Below are 22,967 nucleotides of genomic sequence, written 5' to 3' on the forward strand. Positions count from 1 at the left end.
GAAAGTACCAAGTTATAGTAACACAAGTATAAGGAAAAGGTTGTTTCCTGATTTATTCTTAGCAGTTGATAACTTTTCAGGTCACCTTACCTGGGATGTGAAGGTTGGCTTGGTGTATACCCTAGAGATGCCAGTCCTCTCCTCTGCCCTCTCTCTAAGAGCGCTTATACAGGCAACCAATTACCTGTGACCCCTGACTTTATTGGCCTCAGCCGACTGGATGCCAGATCCAAGATGAGTCAATTAGGTCCTCTTCCCTGTGCTTCTGTGCTTAGTCATTCAGTCGAGTCTGACTCTTTGCGACCCCAGGGACTGCAGCCCTCCAAGCTCCTCTGTCCATGGGGATTCTCCAGGCAAGAACACTGGTGCCTGTTAACAATTCTGATACTGCAACACATGTGTTTTGAAACTGAACAATTAAGTAAATACATAGCAGATGGTGAGCCAGGCTTCTCATTGTTGGAATTTATGGATAAGCAAGAGGAAGAGGCTAGAATAATCCTCGCAATAACAGAGTTGGAGACCTCAGTATGAACTCATGTTTATCTTAATATATAGATGGCTACGTATAGAAATATTAACATGTATATGTAGATGCATAGGTTAGCATACACACACGTTTTCTTGCTCTCTTAGCTGAGAGGGCCTGGAAGCAACCACTTCCCAGTAGCAATGAATTCACCTAGTGCCTACGTAGTGGTTTCTAATACTATTTTCCAATGAAAGGAACGAGGGCTCCTTGGAGAAATCGCTAATTCTAAGACTGCGGCAGGAAATGAACAAGATGAGCCTTAAAAGTTCTAGTCATCAGGAAAAAAATTGTAACTAAGTGTGGGTACAGATAGTAACTAGACTTATTGGGGTGAACATTTTTATAATATATACATATATGGAATTATTGTGCTGCATAATAACCAAAAACTAATAGAATGTCATGTCAAATAGATCTCAATAAAAATTTTAAAATTTAGATTAAAAAATAAAATAGACAATTTCTCCAATATTTGCTAAGCTCATATCTCATAGAAAATTTATATATGAAGAACTTCTACTACTCAAAAGACAGCCCAATGAGTTGAAGATGTTTGTGTTATAGTACTCTTAGGAAACAAGATGTAGCCATGGGACTAGCAAGACATTCTAACATCTCTTATGACACACAAAATCAATGTGTTTATTCCATCACAGCAAAATGCTTCTTTGCTAAGACCAAGATGAAATAACATGAGGTTTCTTCTATGCCCACCTTCTGGTAAGTCTTTATCATAAATGGGTGTTGTATTTTGTCAAAAGCTTTTCCTCCATCTATTGAGATGATGATATGATTTCTATTCTTCAGTTTGTTAATGTGGTATATCACATTGATTTGCAGGTATTGAAGCATCCTTGCATCCCTGGGATGAATCCCACTTGATCATTGTGTGTGATCCTTTTAATGTATTGTTAGATTCAATCTGCTCTATTTCGTTGAAGATTTTTTCCGTCTATGTTCATCAGTGATATTGGCCTATTTTTTTTGTGTGTGGTATCTTTGTCTGATTTTGGTATCAGGGTGATGGTGGCCTCATTGAATGAGTTTGGGAGTGTTCCTTCCTCTGCAATTATTTGGAGAGGATAGGTATTTCAGAAGTTTCAGAAGAATAGGTGTTAATTCTTCTCTAAATGTTTGATTTAAAGAAGGCATCAAGTCCTAGACTTTTGTTGGTAGTTTTCAATTTCAGTTCTTCTGATTGATCTATTCATATTTTCTACTTCTTCCTGGTTCAGTCTTGAGAGATTGTATCTTTCTAAGTAAGTATTTGTCTATTTCTTCTAGGTTGTCCATTTTATTGGCATATAGTTGCTTGTAGTAGTTTCTCAGGATCCTTTGTATTTCTGTGGTATCCATGGTAACTTCTCCTTATTCATTTTTATTGAGTTCTTTCCTTTTTTTTCTTGATGAGTCTCTGCCTAAGGGTTTATCAATCTTGTTTATCTTTTCAAAGAACCAGCTTTTAGTTTCATTGATCATTTTCATTATTTTCTTCATCTCTATTTATTCTGCTCTGATCTTTATGATTTCCTTCCACTTTCAATTTTGTTTGTTCTTCTTTCTCTACTTTGCTTTGTATATGGTGAGGTGGTTTACTTGAGATTTTTCTTGTATCCTGAGGTAAGACTGTATTGCTATAAACTTTCCTCTTAGAGCTGCTTTTGCTACATCCAATAGGTTTTGGATTGTGATGTTTTCATTTTCATTTGTCTGTAGGCATTTTTAAAATTTCCTCTTTGATTTCTTCAGTCATCCTTTGGTAGTTTAGTATGGAAATATAAATGTGGAACTCAGGTGAGAGGTCAGGACTCAGAAATTTAGGAATAATAGGTACAGATGTCATTTGAAACAATCAGGCGAGGTCACCTTGGGATAAAAAATAGAGAAATGGTAATAAAAACTGAGCTGCAGGGCATTCCAAAGTTTAGAGGTTAAGAGGTGGAAGAACCACCAGCAAGGTGAAGACAAGGCTTCCAGTGATGCAGAAAGGAAAGCAAAGCAGATTTTTTTTTAATAAGTGAAGAAAGTATTTCAAGGAAGGAGGAGACTCTGTCCAATACCTTTAGAAACTAAGATGAGGATAAGAAAATCAACTCTGAATATTCACTGGAAGGACTGATGCTGAAGCTGAAGCTCCAATAATTTGGCCACCTGATATGAAGAGCCAACTCATTGGAAAAGACCCTGATGCTGGGAAAGATTGAAGGCAACAGGAGAAGGGGGTGGCAGAGGATGAGATGGTTAGATAGCATCACTGACACCACGGACGTGAGTTTCAGCAAGCTCTGGGAGATAGTGAAGGACAGGGGAGCCTGATGGGGTCAGTCTATGGGGTCACAAAGAGTCAGACACGACTTAACAACAGAACAACAACAAGATGAGGATTCTTACCAAGAACTAAGCACTAGATTTGCAACATGGAGATCATTGGTGACCTCAACAGGTATACTTTCAGGAGAGTGGTAGGGACAAACACCTGATCTCCCAAAGAGTGAAGTGATTAGAGAAATAGAGGAGGCTGCTGGGCTGTTGAGGGTTAGCTTGATGTCTGTGATTAAGAATGTAAAGATTTGTTGTATGTTCTTCATGAACCATGCTCAGCTGTTCAAGTGTAGGCAAAGCATTGGCAGAGAGCTGTATTTAACCAGAGCTGTCCAACAGGAATGAAGGAGATAGTTGAGGATGTACGAATTGATGGGCCAAGAAATGTGAACTGAATGAGAACAGTACTTAAGTGTGAAAAAGTGGTAAAGCAGTAAAGTGGAGGTCTAGGTATGGTCAGAGCCCAATTTATTATGCTCATAAACACAACATATATACATTCTCTTCTGAGTGAGTTCCACAAGGCTCAATGTTCATCTAGTTTATCAAGAAGTAAGTACAACAAGGCTGGGTAAGTATGTCTTAAATTTTATTATTTGAGTTTACAACAATTCAAAGATGGCAGATGCCCATTATAAATGGGTACGCTATACAAGAGCTGTATTATAAGGCAAGGAAGCCCAATTACTGAAAGATCCCTTAAAACGTACTTCATTTGGCTACATTATTGATAGTCTATGCCACAGAATTTTCAATATCTCCCAGAAGATACATGACTAACAGTTTCTATTTTATTTGGTTCTAAGAAACTTTATTTCTTAAAGAATAAAAAGCGATTGTTGGGCAAAAATAAAGTCTTTGAAAAGATTATCTGTGTTTAAATAAAGTGCCTGATAAATTAGTGAGAGGAGGAAGTTCAGAAAGTAAACTTAAGTGGTGTAAAAATAAACTGTTAATTCACTTTACATAGAACTGATAATAAATGCATTTTGTGGGTAGGCAAAGTTATCTTATTCATTCTATACTTATGTAAAGGCTTTCAAAAAAACAGTAAAAAAATTTTTTTAAAGAATTTAAACCTCTTTTATAAATTAATTCAGCTAATTGGTGACTGATTTTTCCAAGTCTTTATTTTTTTCCCCATTATATGTCTTTTAGACATTTTGTTGCTGTAACAAAGATTAGGTAGCAAAAAAGAAAGAGGACAGAACTCAAATCAGTCATTCTAGTTATTTGTTAGCATCTATGGAAAATGGCTAATTTGGGAAGGCAATTAAATATTCTATGAAATAAGGCATTGTTCTTTCTTCTAAAGTTTTCGTTTATCTTTGATTTCCTTGGTCTGAGGAACATGAATAATTTTAGAGTTAGCTATATTTACCAGTAAGATATATTAAATGAAGATTTCCCTGTCTGAAGTTGGAAAGATGTAGCAATACTCTATTCTATGTTAAAAAAAATCTTGTTTCTGTGGTTGATTTTCTCATAGTTGACAAGTTGTATACACTTGGTACATTTGGAGGGTCACAGAAAAAGAACTGGCTTAGGAGACTGATAATCTAGACTAAATCACAATTTGGGGCCCTTTGTAGCTGTGCAACATTAAAAATGTAACTTGGCTGATTTTCACTTCCTTCTGCTGTAAAATAGAGATAGGAATATCTATCTGACCTATTTCACACGTACTGTTGTGAGAACTAAATAACATGATGTATTTGAATGTGCTTTGGAATATGTAATGCACTAAAGTTGTTGGTAAACACTTTAAAAATGTGATTTGCTGTGCATTTTTTTAGGTAAAAAAATGAAAACAGAAATCGTTGGGAAATATAAATGCTTATGAATTATACAGCCCAAATACAAATAATTTACAAGTGCTTTATAACAAAATCAAAGAAATTATTTATGGATTTTTTTAAATAAAAAATTTTGCAGAATGTTCACTACATATTATAACTCTCCAAAGGAGAAATTCTATAATTAGTTCAGTTCTCTGCCTTACAACTTCATTATAAGGCAGAAGAATGGAATAATTAAAGTTTTAAAATAAGCAAAAATATATAACTCTAAACCACAGTCCCTTTATTTTAAAGAGCTTAATAAGAACACTTCCTTCAATATATATACAAACAACCTACTATTTATATAATGTTAACACTAACTCACAATTTAAACCATGATGATCAAAGTCAATGTGCGTTTCTTCTCCCCTTTATCAGTTAAATTATTAAATATCTGACAGTCTTGAGAGATTCCACTGTATTTTTCAAAATGCATGTAATATAAAAAATGCTTGCCTATTGAATAACTAAGGTGTTGGTCAAGTGTTTGGAATACAGGTCAGAGTTTTAGAAAAATATTTGAGAAACACAGCAGTGTACCTGACAGTGTCCCACGCAGACGTGAACCTGTGCAGAGACAATGAGCACAGGCAGGAACAATAACTGAAGTAACCCACCAACTCCTCCTTGAACGTAGTAAGCCTGCAAGTTTCAACAGACCTCTTAAGAAGAACAAATGAACCATTTGCTCATTCTAAATCTTAGGATATCTTGATTATATTAAATGGTACCTTTTTAAAAAAAAAATAAGAAGGAAGTATTAATTATAATGTAGCTAACAAATACAAAATTCTGGGCAAGAGAAAAATTTTCACACCACATGACAAAAGCATGTCAATAAAATGTGCTCAAGAATAACTACAGAATGTTAATATCCCACTATCAACAAGCCAAGATTCAGCACTCTATCAATAGCTTCTGTCTCTCTCTTTCACACACCACACACCCACCCACACACACACAATTTCTCACACCATCTTGTTCTACAAATGCAGCTCAGGTCATCTCATTTTGGACTAGTAACTCTTCCAAAAAAGATCCACCTTCTTTCAATAAATCAATCATCAAAAATGACCCACTGCTTTCATTAAAGGCAATTCTGTGTTTAAAGGGTAGCCTGCAGAGAACTTGCAGGGTTGAAATAAAATTAGCATTGGCACAGAGAAATTCATACAAGCAGATAAAAGTGAGTTTATCTCATAGTCAGCAGAACATACTGAGGTCAGGTTAGGAGCAAACAAATTGGTAAATGGATCCTCAGCTGGCAGGGAGCTGGGCATAATTAAAACAAGCTTGCTTGGGCCTCTTTCATTTTAAAGTCTGCTTTGCAGAACAAACATATCTGTGAGACAAGAAAGATGAAACCAGAACTCTTGGCATTATAAGTTAAACAGTAATACAGTACATTTCTGCTAAGTCTGTGGTTCTAAAATTATTCATTGTAAACATCCTATATTCCTTCCTAGTTAATCAATTTCAGAGCTTGAGGTTGTGTCTATGTCTATGTCAAATTATCATTTATTCTATGAAAAGCAGCACAAATACTGTTCATTCTCATTTCAACACAAATTCCTTAAAAAAAAAAAGTGTTAAGGCCATTTAATGGAATCAGGGCCAACTGAAGATTACCCTGGCAGAAGTCAAACTACTGAATTAAAAATTGTGAAAAAGAGTCATAAGTGGTTGTCTTGTGTTTTCCTTCTTGGTTACTTGAGAGTGGCTTGAAGGATTTGTTAGTCTCCAACATCTCCATCTCGATCTCCAATAAGCCAGAGAAAATGAAAACTTAAAGCCAACAAGGCTGTCCCGAGCAGATCACCCAGCGCCGTCAGATAGGGGATGGAAAAGCTATCCGGGTCCTTTCCTTTCCTCCAGAAATGATGCACCATCCAGTCAGCGATCCACAGCAAGGTAAACACCTAGAAAAGAACACCAAAGATTATTCCTGTCGCCTGGACAGTCCCAGCCTAATAAACACAGCCATTAGCCTAGGCCACGGCTCTCTGAAAGGAACAATATGTGTCTAGGAGAAAGAGTTAATTGATAAGAACGTTTTCTTTTCACCAGAAAAAAATACTATGTGTCTCTGCAATTAATGAAGTTTTTCGGGCTTCCTTGGTGGCTCAGTGGTAAAGAATCTGCCTACCAATGCAAGAGACATGGGTTCGATCCCTGGTACAGGAAGACCCCACATGCTGCAGAGCAAATAAGTCTGTGTACCACAACTATTGAGCCTGTGTTCTAGAGCCCAGAAGCCACCACTACTGAGCCCAGAAGGGGCAACTACTGAAGCCCACACACCTAGAGCCTGTGCTCTGCAACAAGAAAAGCCACTAATATGAGAAGCCCATGCACTGCGACTAGAGAAAAGCCCATGCAGCAAGGAGACCCAGAACAGCCAAAAAAACAAATAAATAAATTTGAGCTTTTCTTCAACTTGTCACATATATCTTCTCATTTTCTTCTAGCCTCCCCCAAACTACCATGAGCCTTAACTTTAGTAGTATTGTACATTTTGCCAAACCACTATTGTTTCAACTCACTGCATCACTGTTGTAAAGGTCAAAAATTGGAAATAACCTAAAATGTTTAATGACACAAGAATGGCTAAAAACACTTAGGTCATACAACCGAAGGGCTTCCCAGGTGGCACTAGTGGTAAAGAACCCGCCTGCCAATGCAGGAGACATAAGAAATGTGGGTTTGATCCCTGGGTCAGGAAGATCTCCAGGAGGAGGCCACAGCAACCCACTCCAGTATTCTTGCCTGGAGAATTGCATGGACAGAGGAGCCTGGCAGGCTACAGTCCATAGGGTTGCAAAGAGTCGGACATAACTGAAGCAACTTAGCATGCACGCACAGTTAACAGTGGGATTCCTTCAGATCTTCATTTTGTTCCAAGGGACAGGCAGGAGTCTAACTCCCCAGAGAGGAGATTAGATGTTCAGAATTGGAGGGCTCCCCATGAAATGGCCAACCACCCCTGCCCCAATCCTCCAATAGTAAAGTGCCCGGTCAACCACTCTCTCCCACCGCCAAGCTACTTAGCCTCTCCATGCCTCAGCTGCCTTCCTGTAAAATACAGAAAACAATCCCTCTCTCACAGAGATGATGATATAAGCATTAAATAATGCAGAGCACTTAGAACAGTGCTGGACACACAGAAAGAACATAACTATTTGCTATGATTTAAAAGAAACCAGGTCATATATGAAGAAACAAGAATCTGACTTTTCAACAACTGCAGTAGGAGAAAAGCTAGAGATACCTTCAAAATCCTGAGAGAATATTTCTGACTGTAAACCTGTGCCCAATTTATCAACTGCGGGTTGGGGATAAACTAGAGGCATCGTAAGACATGCCGGCACTCAGGAAAATTCTCCCCTGTTCTCTTTGGAACTTTCTTGAAAATGTGTTGATACAAAATGAGGGAGAGAACCAAGAAAGAGAAAGACCTGAGGGGCTTCCCTGGAGGTCCAGTGGCTGAGACTCCATGCTCCCAGTGCAGGGGGCCTGGGTTTGAGACCTGGTCAGGGAACCAGATCTCACATGGCACAACTAAAGATCCTGTATGCTGTGAATAAGACCTGGTGCAGCCAAATAAATAAATGTATTTTTTTTAATAGAAAAATCTGAGATCCAGAAAATAGAAGTGCCCACCTAAGAGAGAGTGAGGGAAAGCTCCATAGAGAGACAGACACAGTAGGCTGGGAACAGAGTCCAGACAGAGATGGATGCTGGAGTCCTCTGGAAGTGAAGTATCCAGGAAAAAGGTGAGCTGGTAAATTATCTGATACAGAGTTTGGGGGAAGGGACTAATTATAGGTGGGTGATAGACACGATGGAACATTTGGGAAAAAATTAAAGATAAGTACACAGAAAGCTGAGGAGGGCATAGCAACCCACTCTAGTATTCTTGCCTGGAGAATCCCTTGGACAGAAGAGCCTGGTGGGCTATGGTCCACAGGGTTGCACAGAGTTGTACACGACTGAAGCAACCGAGCAAACACACAGAAAGCTATGAAAGTGAAAAAACAGGGCAATTATCTCCAGAAAAAATTGAAAAGAGTTAAAAAGAAAGGAAATGTATTGTAATACACAATGTGGCTCTGTGATCAACGATATTTACAGCCATAGAGTATAAACAATATTTATTATATAAAAATTGGGCATTACTGCATTAGGAGGTTGGAAGTTGGGGAAATAAAGCATGGAGTTAGATAGCTAAATCCTCACTACCTTATATAAGTGTGGGTCCATAAATATTTTTTTAAATTGACAGAGCAAAATTAGCAATGCAAGTACAATACAGAAATAAATAACAGAAGAAACAGCTACATGAGCTCTGGAGGACTATCAGTATTGAGCCTTTTATCCCCCCAACACATAAAATATCTTTTGTTAATATACATAAAATATCCTGTTTCAACAGGTGATGCATGCATGGGCTATGAAGCAAATTTAATGTAACTGGTCTTAAAACAGTAAATAGAATAAAATGAATATAATGAAATAGAATAGAAAGTAACAACATGTAAAAAAAAAGTACTAGCATGTACAGCACACAGTAAGGATATTTCATAAAACTTTAATTTCAGTTATGAAATTATATGTTTAAAAAGCATATAAATATGTGTGTGTGCATGCGTGCTCAGTCGCTTCAGTCATGTCATGTCCAACTCATCGCGACACCATGTATCCTTTAGGCTCCTCTGCCCATGGGATTCTCCAGGCAAGAATACTGGAGTGGGTTGCCATGCCCTCTTCCAGGATAAATACGTGTGCATTTATTGAAATACAAACATATTTCTTACTGAGGTCAAAAACATTTGAAAACTACTGATCTAATATGTACATCTTGCTGTTACATTCCAGGGGTCTAATACGTAACTCCCCGGAAGGGGAAAACTACGTCTTATTTCTATTCGATCTCTTGGTTTCCAGCAAAACACTTGTACATGATAAGCCTGAAACCAATGGCTGGTGTTGAAGAGGCTCTACCACTGAGTAACTGTGTTGCTGTCAACAAGTGAAAAAGCCTCTAAGTATTAGTTTCCTCATCTCTAAAATGAGACTCACAGGCTAGTTGCAGAAATTAAGTGAGATGTAAAGGGTTAAGCAAATGTTTGGTACATAATAAGCACTCAATAAATATTAATGCCATCATCATTGATCGTGAATTGTTACACTGTCTCAGAATTTACCACCTTTATTTAAAAGGTAATTTGGAATAAAAGCATGACTTCTCACCTTTCTCAGCCTTAGTTTGGACTTATTTATTTTTTTATTTTTATTTTTTATAAATTTATTTATTTTAATTGGAGGCTAATTACTTTACAATATTGTAGTGGTTTGCAATACATTGACATGAATCCGCCACAGGTGTACATGTGTTCCCCATTCTGAACTCCTCTTCCACTTCCCTCCCCATCCCATCCCTCTGGGTCATCCCAGTGCACCAGCCTCTTTAAAATGAGTGAATTGATGTCTCCATAGTCTGTTTTAGTTCTAAAGTACAAAGGTAAGAAATCTGTGGTCATAAACCACATCGTGATCGCTCTCCTTACCTTAGCATTTCTTCTTCCACCTCTCCCACATTCTTAGTCTCACAATTGAATTTAAGTTCTCTTCCCATGTAATTTCTTTTTTTTTTCAATGCATAAGTTGTTTGATATTTATTTATTGGTTTGTTTGTTCAAAAAATATTTATTGAGCATCTACTATGGGAAAGGTACTACATACAAATAAACAAATAATCTTGCCCTTTCACAGCTAACATTTCAGTGGGGAGAAACAAATAAAAAATTTTAAAACACAAATAAATAACACAGTATATTAAAAGATTATAGATACCATGGGAAAAATAGAGCACGGTAACAGGAGACGACAATGGAGAGAAGGAATGAAATTTTAAATTTTCTTTGTTTAACTAAAAGTTATTACAAATGAAGCTGAAGTCTCTGTTTAAAAAAGAAAAAAAAGTATTGTTTCACATTAAGTTCCTTTCTCTGGGAATGTACTCTCTACCATGCCTAATTTTATTAATGCTCTGCTGAAGCTGGAGACAAATTTCCTTCTAAAGCAAATAAATAATTAATAATTAAGGTAAATAAAAATAAATACCACATAATTAAATACCAAAAGAAACTATTATTAAATAATGGTAACAATGCTCCATAAACTTTCTTTTAAAGTACTGTGATGACTTAAAAGTTCAAGCAGGTTTAAACTTATTGTTTTTGGCAAATTAACAAAGGATATCAGTGTTTCTTGGAACACTGTGTATAAATGAATCATTAAAATCACAGTAAGTATCAGATACTTCTTAATGCAACATGTTTTATTTTCAAACTAAATGATAAGGAATGTATGCTTTTTTACTGGGAAAACACATCAAAACCTAACCAAGCATTGACTGTATTTTTACACGGTCTGTTTGTTTTTTATGAAATATGCATAACTTCTTTGGGTAAATACACCTCCTGAAAAGGCAATTCTGTAGCCCCAGCTAGTTATGCGTGTTCTAGGTATATTATTTGGAATCTAAATAAATATATAAAGCACAAGAATATATATTTGCTTTGGACAATTGATTTCCTTGGCCAGTTCCTTTTCTGAGCTAGAATCAACATTCTCATCCATGAGCATCCCCTCAATGCGCCATTGCCAGTAACAGCCTTGTGTATTATGTGAAGAAAGATGATTTCTTTGGGAGAGGAATGCTTAGAAATATGATACAAATAAACATAAGGAATAGCAAATTAGTACATTTCTTCCTAAGCCTTAACTTACAAAGGCAGAATTCATTTTCCCTATAAAAATGTGCTTCCTTAATCCAGTTCCAGACTGGAAATGCTACTCATTAAAATATAATATTTAAATGTCTGCTAAGAATAATTTGAGATTATTAATCAACAGGAACTCAATCTGCTGCTGCTGCTGCTAAGTCGCTCTACTCCTGATATACAGATAAAAGCATCTTTTCTTTGGCCTAAATTATTTTTGTGAGATGGGAGGTGAGGGAAGGTAGGAAATGAAGGAAACTTATTTTGAGAAGGAGCCCATAATAGTCACCAAACTTCTCAAGAAGTCCATGGCACAAAAATGGTTAAGACCTTCTTAGAATAGAAGGACCTTTCTTCTATCCAAAAGAAACCCTTAGAATGTGTTCAGGAGACAAGATAACAACATTCACAGCCTTGATTTTTAATAGCAAAAAATTACAATCTAAGGCTTCCCAGGTGGCTCAGCAGTAAAGAATCTGCTTGCTAATGCAAGAGGCGCAAGAGACGTGGGTTGGATCCAACTAAAATAGATGAATAATAGGTACACATATGAATGAATTTCAAATACAATGCTGAGGAAAAGATGAAAGTCATTTAGCACAAATTCACTATGATTCTATTTTTTACAAGTTTCAAAACCATGTAAAACTAAAAACATATATTTTTAGGTATTCAAATAAATGCATTAAATCATAGGGAAGAGCAAACACTCATTAGTATACAATTCTGAATGAATAGTTTGCTTTGAGGAGGAGGAAGGAACACAGAGGTAGCTTTAAAAGGTGTAGGTACTAGGTTACTGGTAGTTTCTAATTAAGCTGACGAGTGAGTGTCCTGGTGGTCACTGTATTATTATTTTTTATATCATGTGCATGTTGTTGTTCATATATTCAATATTTAATACACAGTTGAACCTTTTTTTTAAATACAGTAATTTTTGCCGAAGCATCATTAACCCTGGGCTTCCCTGGTGACTCAGACAGTAAAGAATTCGCCTGCAATGCGGAAACCTGGGCTCGATCCCTGAGTTGGGGAGATCCCCTGGAGGAGGGCATGGTAACCCACTCCAGTATTCTTGTCTGGAGAATCCCCATGAACAGAGGAGGGCTGTTCCTCCTCTGGTGGGCTACAGTCCATGGGACTGCAAAGAGTCGGACACAACTGAGTGACTAAGCACAGCACACAGTACACTAACCCTAGCCCAGTGATTCTTGCCACTGGTCATATAACTATGTTATTCTGTTCCAATCATGCAAATACCAATGATAGGTAAGGTCACAATATTATGAAATGATAACCTGAAAATCCAGCAGAAATTCCAACTAAATAAGATGTTTCTTAGTTTAATAATAATAATAATAAAAGACAGAAATAAAGCATACAAACTGCTAGAGGAAATTAACAGTTATTGACTGCCTACTACATGCTTCCTCCTGAGAAACCTGTATGCAGGTCAAGAAGCAACAGTTAGAATTGGACATGGAACAATGGATGAGTTCCAAATTGGGAAAAGAGTATGTCAAGGCTGTATATTGTCACCCTGCTTATTTAACTTCTATACAGAGTATATCATGTGAAATGCCGGGCTGGATGAATTGCAAGCTGGAATCAAGATTGCCAGGAAAAATATCAACAACCTCAGATATGCACATGATGCCACCATTCTAACGGCAGAAAGCAAAGAGATACTAAACAGCCTCTTGATAAGGGTAAGAGAGGAGAGTGAAAAAGTTGACTTAAAACTCAACATTCAAAAATCGAAGATCATGGCATCCAGTCCCATCACTTCATGGCAAATAGATGGGGAAACAATGAAAACTGATAGACTTTATTTTCTTGGACTCCAAAATCACTGTAGACAGTGACTACAGCCACAAAATTAAAAGACGTTTGCTCCTTGGAAGAAAAGCAATAACAAACCTAGACAGCACATTAAAAAGCAGAGACATCACTTTTCCAACAAAGGTCTGTATAGTCAAAGCTATGGTTTTTCTAGTAGTCATGTACGGATGTAAGAGTTGGACCATAAAGAAGTCTAAGTGCTGAAGAATTGATACTTTTGAACTGTGGTGCTGGAGAAGACTCTTTGAGAGTCCCTTGGACAGCAAGGAGATCAAACCAGTCAATCCTAAAGGAAATCAACCTAGAATATTCATTGGAAGGACTGACACTGAAGCTCCAATACTTTGGCCACCTGATGCAAAGAGCTGACTCATTGGAAAAGATGCTGATGCCAGGAAAAATTGAAGGCAGGAAGAGATGGGGACGACAGAGGATGAGATGGTTGGATGGCATCATCGGCTCAATGGACACGAACTTGAGCAAACTCTGGGAGATGGTGAGGGAGAGGGAAGCCTGGAGTGCTGCAGTCCATGAGGTCACAGACTCAGACACAACTCAGCGACTGAACTGAACTGAACTACATGCTAAATAAAATTATTTTAAAGATGCTAATATCCATAGAATATTAGAAAAATATGCAATCAGTAGAGATCAAATCCTGAACACCTCAAGTGTTTCTTCCTCACCCTCTGCCTGTAGCCTGAAGATGGCTCTGCTTCTATACCTTCCCTTTTCAAATAGGAAGACTTTGTTGCCCAGAGGAACATTTCAGTGGAAAAAACAATATTCAATCACTTAAAACTATTAATATTTATTGAATATCTTTCTAATACATTACTCAAGTCTGAGAAATAATTCTTTAAAATAGCATACCAAAATATTTATGGTGGTGATCTAAGAGTATGGGGATTTTGGACTGTCAGGCTCCCTGACTCCAAACTATACTACAAAGACACAGTAATCAAAACATTATGGTACTGGCACAAAAACAGACATTTAGATCAATGAAACAGGACAGAGAGCCCAGAAACAAGCCTATGTACCTATGCTTGCTTAATCTACAACACAGAAGGCAAGAATATACAATGGAGACAAGACAGTCTCTCCAATAAAGTGGTGCTGTGAAAAGTGGACAGCTACATGTAAAAGAATGAACAGTCTGCCACACCATACACAAAGATAAACTGAAAATGGATTAAAGACCTAAATGTAAGACCAAATACTATAAATCTCCTAGAGGAAAACACAGGCAGAACACTCTTTGATATGAATTGCAGCAATATTTTTTGTATCTGTCTCCTACAGTAATGGAAATAAAAACAAAAATAAACAAATGGGACCTAATTAAACGTTTTTGCACAGCAAAGGAAACCAAAAACAAAATGAGAAGACAACCCATGGAATGGAAGAAAATACTTGCAAATGATGCAACTGACAAGGGGTTAATCTCCAAAATATAAAAACAGCTTATATAGCTCAAAAAAAAGCAGAAGATCTAAATAGACATTTCTCCAAAGAAGACATACAGATGACCAAGAAGCACATGAAAGATGCTCAACACTGCTAATTATTAGAGAAATGCAAATCAAAACTACAATGAGGTTTCACCTTACACCAGTCAGAATGGTCATCATCAAAAAATATAGAAACAATAAATGCTGGAGAGGATCTGTGAAAAGGAAACCCTCCCACACTGTTGGTGGGAATGTCAGTTGGTAAAACCACTATGGAGAAGACTATGGAGATTCCTTAAAAACAAAAAAACAGCTACTATATGGCCTTGCAATCCCATTCCTGGACATGTATCTGTAGAAAACCATAAGTGAACAGATTACATGCACCCCAATATTCACATTAGCACTATTTACAATAGCCAAGACATGAAAGCAACCTAAATGTCCACTGACAGATGAACAGATAAAGAAGATGTAGTACCTATAAACAATGGATACTACTCAGCCATAAAAATAATGAAATAATGCCATTTGCAGCAACATGGATGCAACTAGAGATTATCATACTAAGTGAAGTAAGTCAGAGAAAGACAAATATATCACTTCTATGTGGAATCAAAAAGATGATGCAAATGAACTTATTTACAAAACAGAAACAGACTCACAGAATTAGAAAACAAACATCATACCAAAGGGGAAGAGGGGGAAGGGGATAAATTGGGAGGTTGGGATTAACATATACACACTACTATATATAAAAAAGATAACCAACAGGGACCTATTGTATAGCACAGCAAACTCAACTCAATACTCCAATAACCTTTATGAGAAAAGAATCTGAATAGGAATAGATACATGTATAACTGAATCACTTTGCTATACACCAGAAACTAACATAATATCGTAAATCAACTATACTCCAATATAAAATAAAATTTAAAAATCCATTAAAAGCAATAAAGTTTAGCATTCTATTTAAGTGGTTAAGATGTTTCCAAAAAACTTAGTTATAACACTTTTGTAGTCAATTACAGAATATTTTATTTGTATTTGTTAAACATTTAATATTTCTTTAAAAAAAAGCATCATCTTCAAATAATTTTATGTATATATATCACATCTCCAACGGATTTATTCTCTCTTTTAGATGAAGAATCTCGTCAAGTGTTTGCCTTATTACCCGAACAAAGTACACTCAATATATCCTGAACCCAATTTAACAAATATTTATCCATATCTAACACAGAAAACACTGTGATGAGCTTTCTGGAGCAGCAAGAGAAGAATAAGACATGGTTATTGCTTTCAGTGAGATCAGACTCTAAATGAAGAAACATAACTGAAATGCCAAAAATAATCCAAGAATAATATAAAGCTGAATATTCATTTTATAAATATTTACTGTACTAGGCAGGGACTGGATGCTGAGTCTGTGATGATGAATAATACATAATCTCTGAATGAGCCTGAACTAGCAACATACTCTTGTTCTATGGGGTTAAAAAATGGAACAGACCTTTAAGCAGAGCTGGAAAGTAACACCATAGGGAACCTCAACTGAAGTTCTCCAGAGCACTTCCTGAAGCAGTCACGGAGGCTGATTATTAACTCAAGATTCTTGGAGCAAAGAGATGAGCACACAGAGTAAACAGTTTCCACCCAAGTCCAGCAAAGCAACAGCTATTGTTACAGATAAAAGAATGGTGTTGGGCTTTCTTTTGGCCAACCAGAATGATTGCTGACACTTCATATTATACCCAAATTAATGTTACAGGTGAATCAAACAGTCTGTATCTAAGCTAAAAGAAAAGGCAGTCTGGATAACAAGGGAATCATTGGGACGTGTTTTCTTGGTCAGGTCTGAAAAAATCTCAGGTTATGGTAGTGAAATACATTCTAGTTCCTTCTTGTTGTTGTGCAGTTGCTAAGTCAAGTCCAACTCTTTTGTGACCCCATGGATTATAACCTGCCAGGCTCTTCTGTCCACAGAATTTTCCAGGCAAGAATATTGCAGCAGCTTGCCATTTCCTTCTCCAGGGGATCTTTCCAACTCAGGGACCGAACCCATGTCTCCTGCGTCTCCTACACTGGCAGGTAGATTCTTTACCACTGATTCACCAGGGAAGTTCCTTCTTACAATTAGTTTATCTCATATTTAATGTTTATTGTCCAATGTCTGAAATGTTTCAATCCAGGCACTGTCCCATCAGATGTTTCAATAAATAATTCAAAGACCCCTCCTCCCATACTGATGGACCCAAATTGAAAATCAGATATGCTACTTTCAGGAAGAACTGACAACAAAAGTGCAACTCTGGATAATCCTTAATGATACCCTGCAGCTTTGACTGAGTGAGGAGCAAAGTGGAGAGTGAGAAAGTAAAAAGTTCCCACACTCCCAGGAAAAGACTGATCTTTGGCTATGGTAACAAGAAGCCACCAGAACTGGTTTTATGTTCATTCAATCAATAAACAACCTGCCTTATTGAAAGCATTTAGAAGGAAGTCAATCAATGATAGTCCTTGCTCCTGAAGTAGGCAATTAGGAACACACTGGGTCCAATAAATACACCTCTGAGGACCAACTAACAATAGTAGTCACACCCAAGTATCCAGACCTCAACAGAGGACATCCATCTACTCAAGCTTCTAGACATCTGCCCACCCCTGAACTCCATGCATCCCTGAAGCCCTATAAATGATCAGTAGTTGCTCTGCTTGCAGAAGTTTTGCCTGCTCCCAGCTTAGCTTCTTTACAATGATGAGCAATAAAATCAATTTTGTCTTTTTACTTCAAATACTGACTGATAATCTCATCATTTTTTGGAAGGAAAGTTATGACCAACCTAGATAGCATATTAAAAAGCAGAGACATTATTACTTTGCCGACAAAGGTCCGTCTAGTCAAGGCTATGGTTTTTCCAGTGGTCATGTACGGATGTGAGAGTTGGACAGTGAAGAAAGCTGAGTGCCAAAGAATTGATGCTTTTGAACTGTGGTGTTGCAGAAGACTCTTGAGAGCCCCTTGGACTGCAAGGAGATCCAACCAGTCCATCCTAAAGGAGATCAGTCCCGGGTGTTCATTGGAAGGACTGATGTTGAAGCTGAATTCCAATACTCTGGCTACCTCATGTGAAGAGTTGACTCATTGGAAAAGACCCTAATGCTAGGAAGGATCAGGGGCAGGAGGAGAAGGGAACGACAGAGGATGAGATGGCTGGATGGCATCACCGACTCGATGGACATGAGTTTGGGTAAACTCCAGGAGTTGGTGATGGCCAGGGAGGCCTGGTGTGCTGCGATTCATGGGGTTACAAAGAGTCGGACACGACTGAGTGACTGAACTGAACTGAAACACCCCTTTTAAAAAATGCAAAAATCTTTACTATCTGCTTTTACATATTTCCCTATATGGTACAAAAATCACAAGTTTGATTAGCTTTGTTATGCAGAACTAACACAGACACTTATTTTTAAGATAAAAAAGAAGAATGGTGCTAAACATCTATTTTTTTAAATAGGAAAAAAATTTAATGATTAAATCACTCAGGTCAATATTGTCTGGCTGAATATCCCAGGGTCACAACCAACCAAGATTTTATTCTTACAAATTTCTTGAAAGATAGTTTTTATGCTTTTCAAGTCAGTGCTTTCACATAGCTGTGATATAAGATTTTTTTTTTTAAGCAGATGTTCTGAAAATTCCTCTAAGTCCTGTCTACAATTGCAGCAGAACTCAGAACACAGGAGTAACATCCTTAACCAGAACACTAGAAAAAGAAGGCTCGGCTTCTCTGGTCCTAACAGCCTCAGGCTTGACAGGATGGAAAAGAGCTCTCTTTCTGAATGTCTTGCTCCACGGGGCTCTGGCATGCCATGCCTCTAATGAGGCAGGCAGTTGTTTCACCTTGTTTACTGGCCTGGAGCCCAATTATACCTCTCCAGAGAATGAATCATAAATATGGATTTAGGAAAGTGTCTCAATTTTAATAATATAGTATTGTATCACAAAAAAGGTTATCCCAGGGCTAAAGTCCCAGGTTTGATCCCTGGGTCAGGAAGATCCCCTGGAGAAGGGATAGGCTACCCACTCCAGTATTCTTGGGCTTCCCTTTTGTGGCTCAGCCGATAAAGAATCTGCCTGCAACGCAGGAGATCTGGGTTCAACCGTGGGGTTGGGAAAATCCCCTGGAAAAGGGAAAGGCTACCCATTCCAGTATTCTGGCCTAGAGAATTCCAAGGACTATACACTACATGGGGTTGCAGCGAGTTGGACACAACTGAGCGACTTTCACTTTCATAATTAAAAAAAGACATAACCACACCATATAATAGGGGCCTACTATGTGCCAGGTATTTAAACATTATAACTACTGTGAAAAGAAGAAACATTATCCTCATTTTACAGGCAAGAACAATAAGACTCCCCCAAGGAATTAAGTAACTTGCTCAAGGCTAAGTCAATTAACTTGCTCAGCTATTGGGTGGTTATCCTGGGATTCCAATTATGGCCAAGTTGCCACCATATGGCTACACTGTCCTTACTTAGAAGAATGAATGCAAGGAATGAGTTAGGTATTAGAATCATGGAAGAGATTTAGCACTAGATTCCACCAGGTTCTGATCCTCTCATTGATAACCCGATACTTACTGCCCCAGTAGTCCACAGCCACTAGAGATGATGATATTATAATAATAAGACACCACTGGGGACAGGGAAGGGTAGAGGTCTATCCTTAGCCTCTTTTTACAGATGAGAAAACAGATGAGAAATTACCTTGATCAACCTGACACAGGCAGTGAGTGAGGAAACCAAAACTCAAGCCCTTCCACATTATATGATGCTGCATCTGAGGAATGTATCAGATCTCTCAAGTTTGTTGGGAATGGGAAAAATGTTGAAAATCTTCATTCTGTAGAATAAACTGAACTCTTCAGTCTCGACTTCAAGACCCTTTTATGATCTTATCATAATCTGAAATTTTCAACCTTATTTTCCATTATTCCTATCCATAAACTCTTTGCTCCAGAAACGTTCTTACTATTTCTGCAAATTTTCTTACTATTTCTGACAACTATTACTATCGCCTTATGCTGAGTTTTCTCATTTATTCAGTGAAGGACAGGGAAGCCTGGCATACTGCAGTCCACACAGTTGTAGAGTTGGATACAATTTAGCAACTGAACAATAACAACTCCCTTTTGCTGAAATGGCATTTTCTGTGGATTGCAAGAAACAAAATTTTATCCATTATAAAACTTCCTGGAACCTCCATAGCGGTCCAGCGGTTAACACTTGGAGTTTCCAACACAGGTGGCATGGGTTTGATCTCTGGTTGGGGAACTAAGACCACATACGCCTCGTGGCGTGGCCAAAAAAAAAAAAATTAAAAATAAAATAAAGCTTCCCTCCCCACCTAGAAAAATACCCTCCCACTACTGAAATTCCATAGCACTGAGTCCTTCTCTTGGGACATATTCATGTCCTTGCCTGGATTCCTACTTAACTTCAGTAGGCACAGATCCTAAGTAAACTCTGTGGAATGAATGCCCTTTAGAGGCAGAACACCGGACTGAAAGAAGTATGAAGAGCTAACGAAACCAGAGAGAAGAGGCAGCTGTAAATCTTCAAAAACTACATCCTAAATACTATGGCCCTCATTAAGAGCAAAACAGTGTCAAACGTATTCTTCTAAAATACAGTGGTTAGCAGTGTTCACTGGATCCAGACTCCATCTTGCTTTGTGGACTTGGACCAGTCGCTCATCTTCTCCACATCAAATGCCTCATCTGTAAATGGAAACTAGTTATAACTTACCTCACTTGGTTGTGGTGAGTATTCAGTGAGCTCATGTACATGGAGTACATGGCTCAGAATATATGCTATATAAGTATTTGCTATTATCATTTTGTAAACTCATATATATATATATATATATATATATATATATAAAGTAGCTAGAGCACCAAACCTCACAAAGGGAATTGTCAGAGAAGGAAAATTTTCAGAATGAACAACTTAGGTGATAAAGAGATACACTGGCTTATATACAAGAGAATCGGTACTCTTTTTCTCTCAAAAGTCACAGATCAGGAGGAGATAAAGCTGAGCACTGTAAAATAACAAGTCACACTGCGGCAGAAATAGGTAAATACAGACTTTTAGGTAAAATACAGAGATATTAGAACACAGAATGCACCTGGGAACCTGAAGGAGATTGTTTTAGGCTGAACAAATGCAAAAACAGATACTTTCTAACATAAAAACAGACTAATTCAAAATTATCCATTTGGACTTAGAACACAATTTTTTAGGAAAATAACACTTTATGTGTTGCCTGGGTTTTCTGGCTAACCCATAAAAGCCAACTGAACTCAATATTACCTCCATAGCAATTATGGACTTTAATACCAAATATTGTCTTAGGTGCCAGATAATTTTAATATTAGCATATACATTACTAACTATGTACAACAATGCTTTGTAACAAACCATCTTTACTGGGTAAGTGGGAATTCACAAAAGGAACTACTGGAAATGCAGGAAGCGATCTGAGTGATCACTGCAGTCACTCTACTTCTGCTTTGCCCGAGACAGTCAGGGTTTATGCTTGTCTCTCTAATCATAATTTGGAGTAGGAATGGCAACCTGCTCCGGTGCCTTGCCTGGAAAATTCTATGGACAGAGGAGCCTGGTGGGCTACAATCTACAGGGCTGCAAAGAGTCGGACACGACGGAACACGCACTAATTCTACCAAGCACTTTATACATTAGCTTAGTCCTCCTTACTATCCTCTGAGGGAGGGAAAAAAACTAGGCCAGAGATGTTACGAAACTTGACTAAAGTCACGAAATAAACAGCAGAGCAGAAGTTCAGACTCCGCCTCTGAGGAGCTCTGTGATGTGTCTACAGTGTTCTGCACACTGATCTTATCTTCCCTTTTCTTCCTTTGTCCTTTGTATGTGACATATGTGCTGATTTAAAAGGTTTATAAATACTTTCCTTCTGTGAAAACATTTATTCGTTTATCTTTGTAGTGAAAATAATGACACTGAATCATGTGAATCATGTGAATGTGACTTCAGAACTAAGACATTGCCAATTAAGATGTTGTTTCTGTTTGGAAGTACATGGACCAGATTTCTGCCCCAAGCATGTTCTACTGGATGAAAAATGGAAGCTGTTTACTCTTAATCTGCCTTTGTGCTGTGACCGTGTTCACGTTGCCAACACAGATCTCAAAACAAATGAACTATTATTCATGAAACAGAAACACTTCTTAGGAAATTCATTATTCAATATTCAGATTATTAATTTTGTTATGAGAGTCCTTCATTTGCTCATTTAAGTTGGGCTTGGGCTTTGCTGAGAATATTTTGTCTTGAGAAAACATGAACATCCTTGGAAATGTAAGATGGTACAATTGGCATGTAAGTATAAAATGGCTTCCCTGGTGGACTCTGCCTTCAATGTGGGAGACCCAGGTTTGATCCCTGGGTTGGGAAGACTCCATGGGGAAGGGAATGGCTACCCACTCCAGTATTCTTGCCTGGAGAATTCCATGGACAAAGGAGCCTGGCAGACCACGGTCCATGGGGTCACAAAGAGTTGGACACTACTGAGTGACTTTCACTTTTCACTTTCATAAAATGAAAAAACAAAACAAAACACTGCCTACTGAAAAGGCAGCAATAAAAACTAAAGAGACTTTTGCTTTTAAAATTATATTAATAAGAAGTATATGGGACTTCCCTGGTGGTCCAGGGGCTGACACTCTGTGCTCCCAATGCAGGGGGGGACCTGGGTTCAATCCCTGGTCAGGGAACTAGATCCCAAATGCCGCAACTAAGACCTAGTGCAGCCAAATAAATAAATATTTTTAAAGAAAAAAATGTAAGTATTACTGCTTTGCTAAGGGAAGTTTCATATTTACTGATATTAACTCAAGCTTCTCATCAGATATAATGTATACTCTGATCTTCCCTTTTAAACCACCCCCTACTCCAAACCTACTAAAGCACTTGTAAAGAATGAAATCCATGCATAAGTGCAAAGTTTGATTCTGAATGTACACGGGAAGATGCTTATAACTTACTGTTATAAGGAGGTTAAGTCTTCAGCTCCTCTCTAATTATTTCATGCATTTAAATCTCATTTCCCACAGCTGAGAGAAGCCTATGCAGGGCAGG

At 37.7% G+C, this 22,967-nt stretch overlaps 1 protein-coding gene and 1 long non-coding RNA gene across 16 annotated transcripts in view; both read right to left on the reverse strand.

Moving 5' to 3' along the window:
- Nucleotides 1-1,153: 1,153 nt before the first annotated feature.
- Nucleotides 1,154-2,861, reverse strand: LOC145547053 (uncharacterized). Its single transcript, XR_014083506.1, has 2 exons — nucleotides 2,593-2,861; nucleotides 1,154-2,398 (listed from the first exon to the last, which is right to left on the reverse strand). It is a non-coding gene; the product is annotated as an uncharacterized LOC145547053 (long non-coding RNA).
- A 3,332-nt stretch (nucleotides 2,862-6,193) lies between these two features.
- Nucleotides 6,194-22,967, reverse strand: part of SLC41A2 (solute carrier family 41 member 2) — a 156,861-nt gene continuing 140,087 nt past the window's right edge. For all 15 annotated transcript variants that reach the window (XR_014083504.1, XR_014083500.1, XR_014083503.1 and 12 more), the window contains one exon: nucleotides 6,194-6,614. Coding sequence is in view for 10 of the 15 variants with exons in the window: in XM_081595671.1 (XP_081451797.1) it covers nucleotides 6,429-6,614 (186 nt within the window). In the remaining 5 variants the exon portion in view is untranslated. The remainder of the gene's footprint in view (nucleotides 6,615-22,967) is intronic.

This window comes from Giraffa tippelskirchi, chromosome 4 (assembly GCF_054371585.1).
Source record: "Giraffa tippelskirchi isolate mGirTip1 chromosome 4, T2T-mGirTip1v1.2.pri, whole genome shotgun sequence".
Classification (NCBI taxonomy): domain Eukaryota; kingdom Metazoa; phylum Chordata; class Mammalia; order Artiodactyla; family Giraffidae; genus Giraffa; species Giraffa tippelskirchi.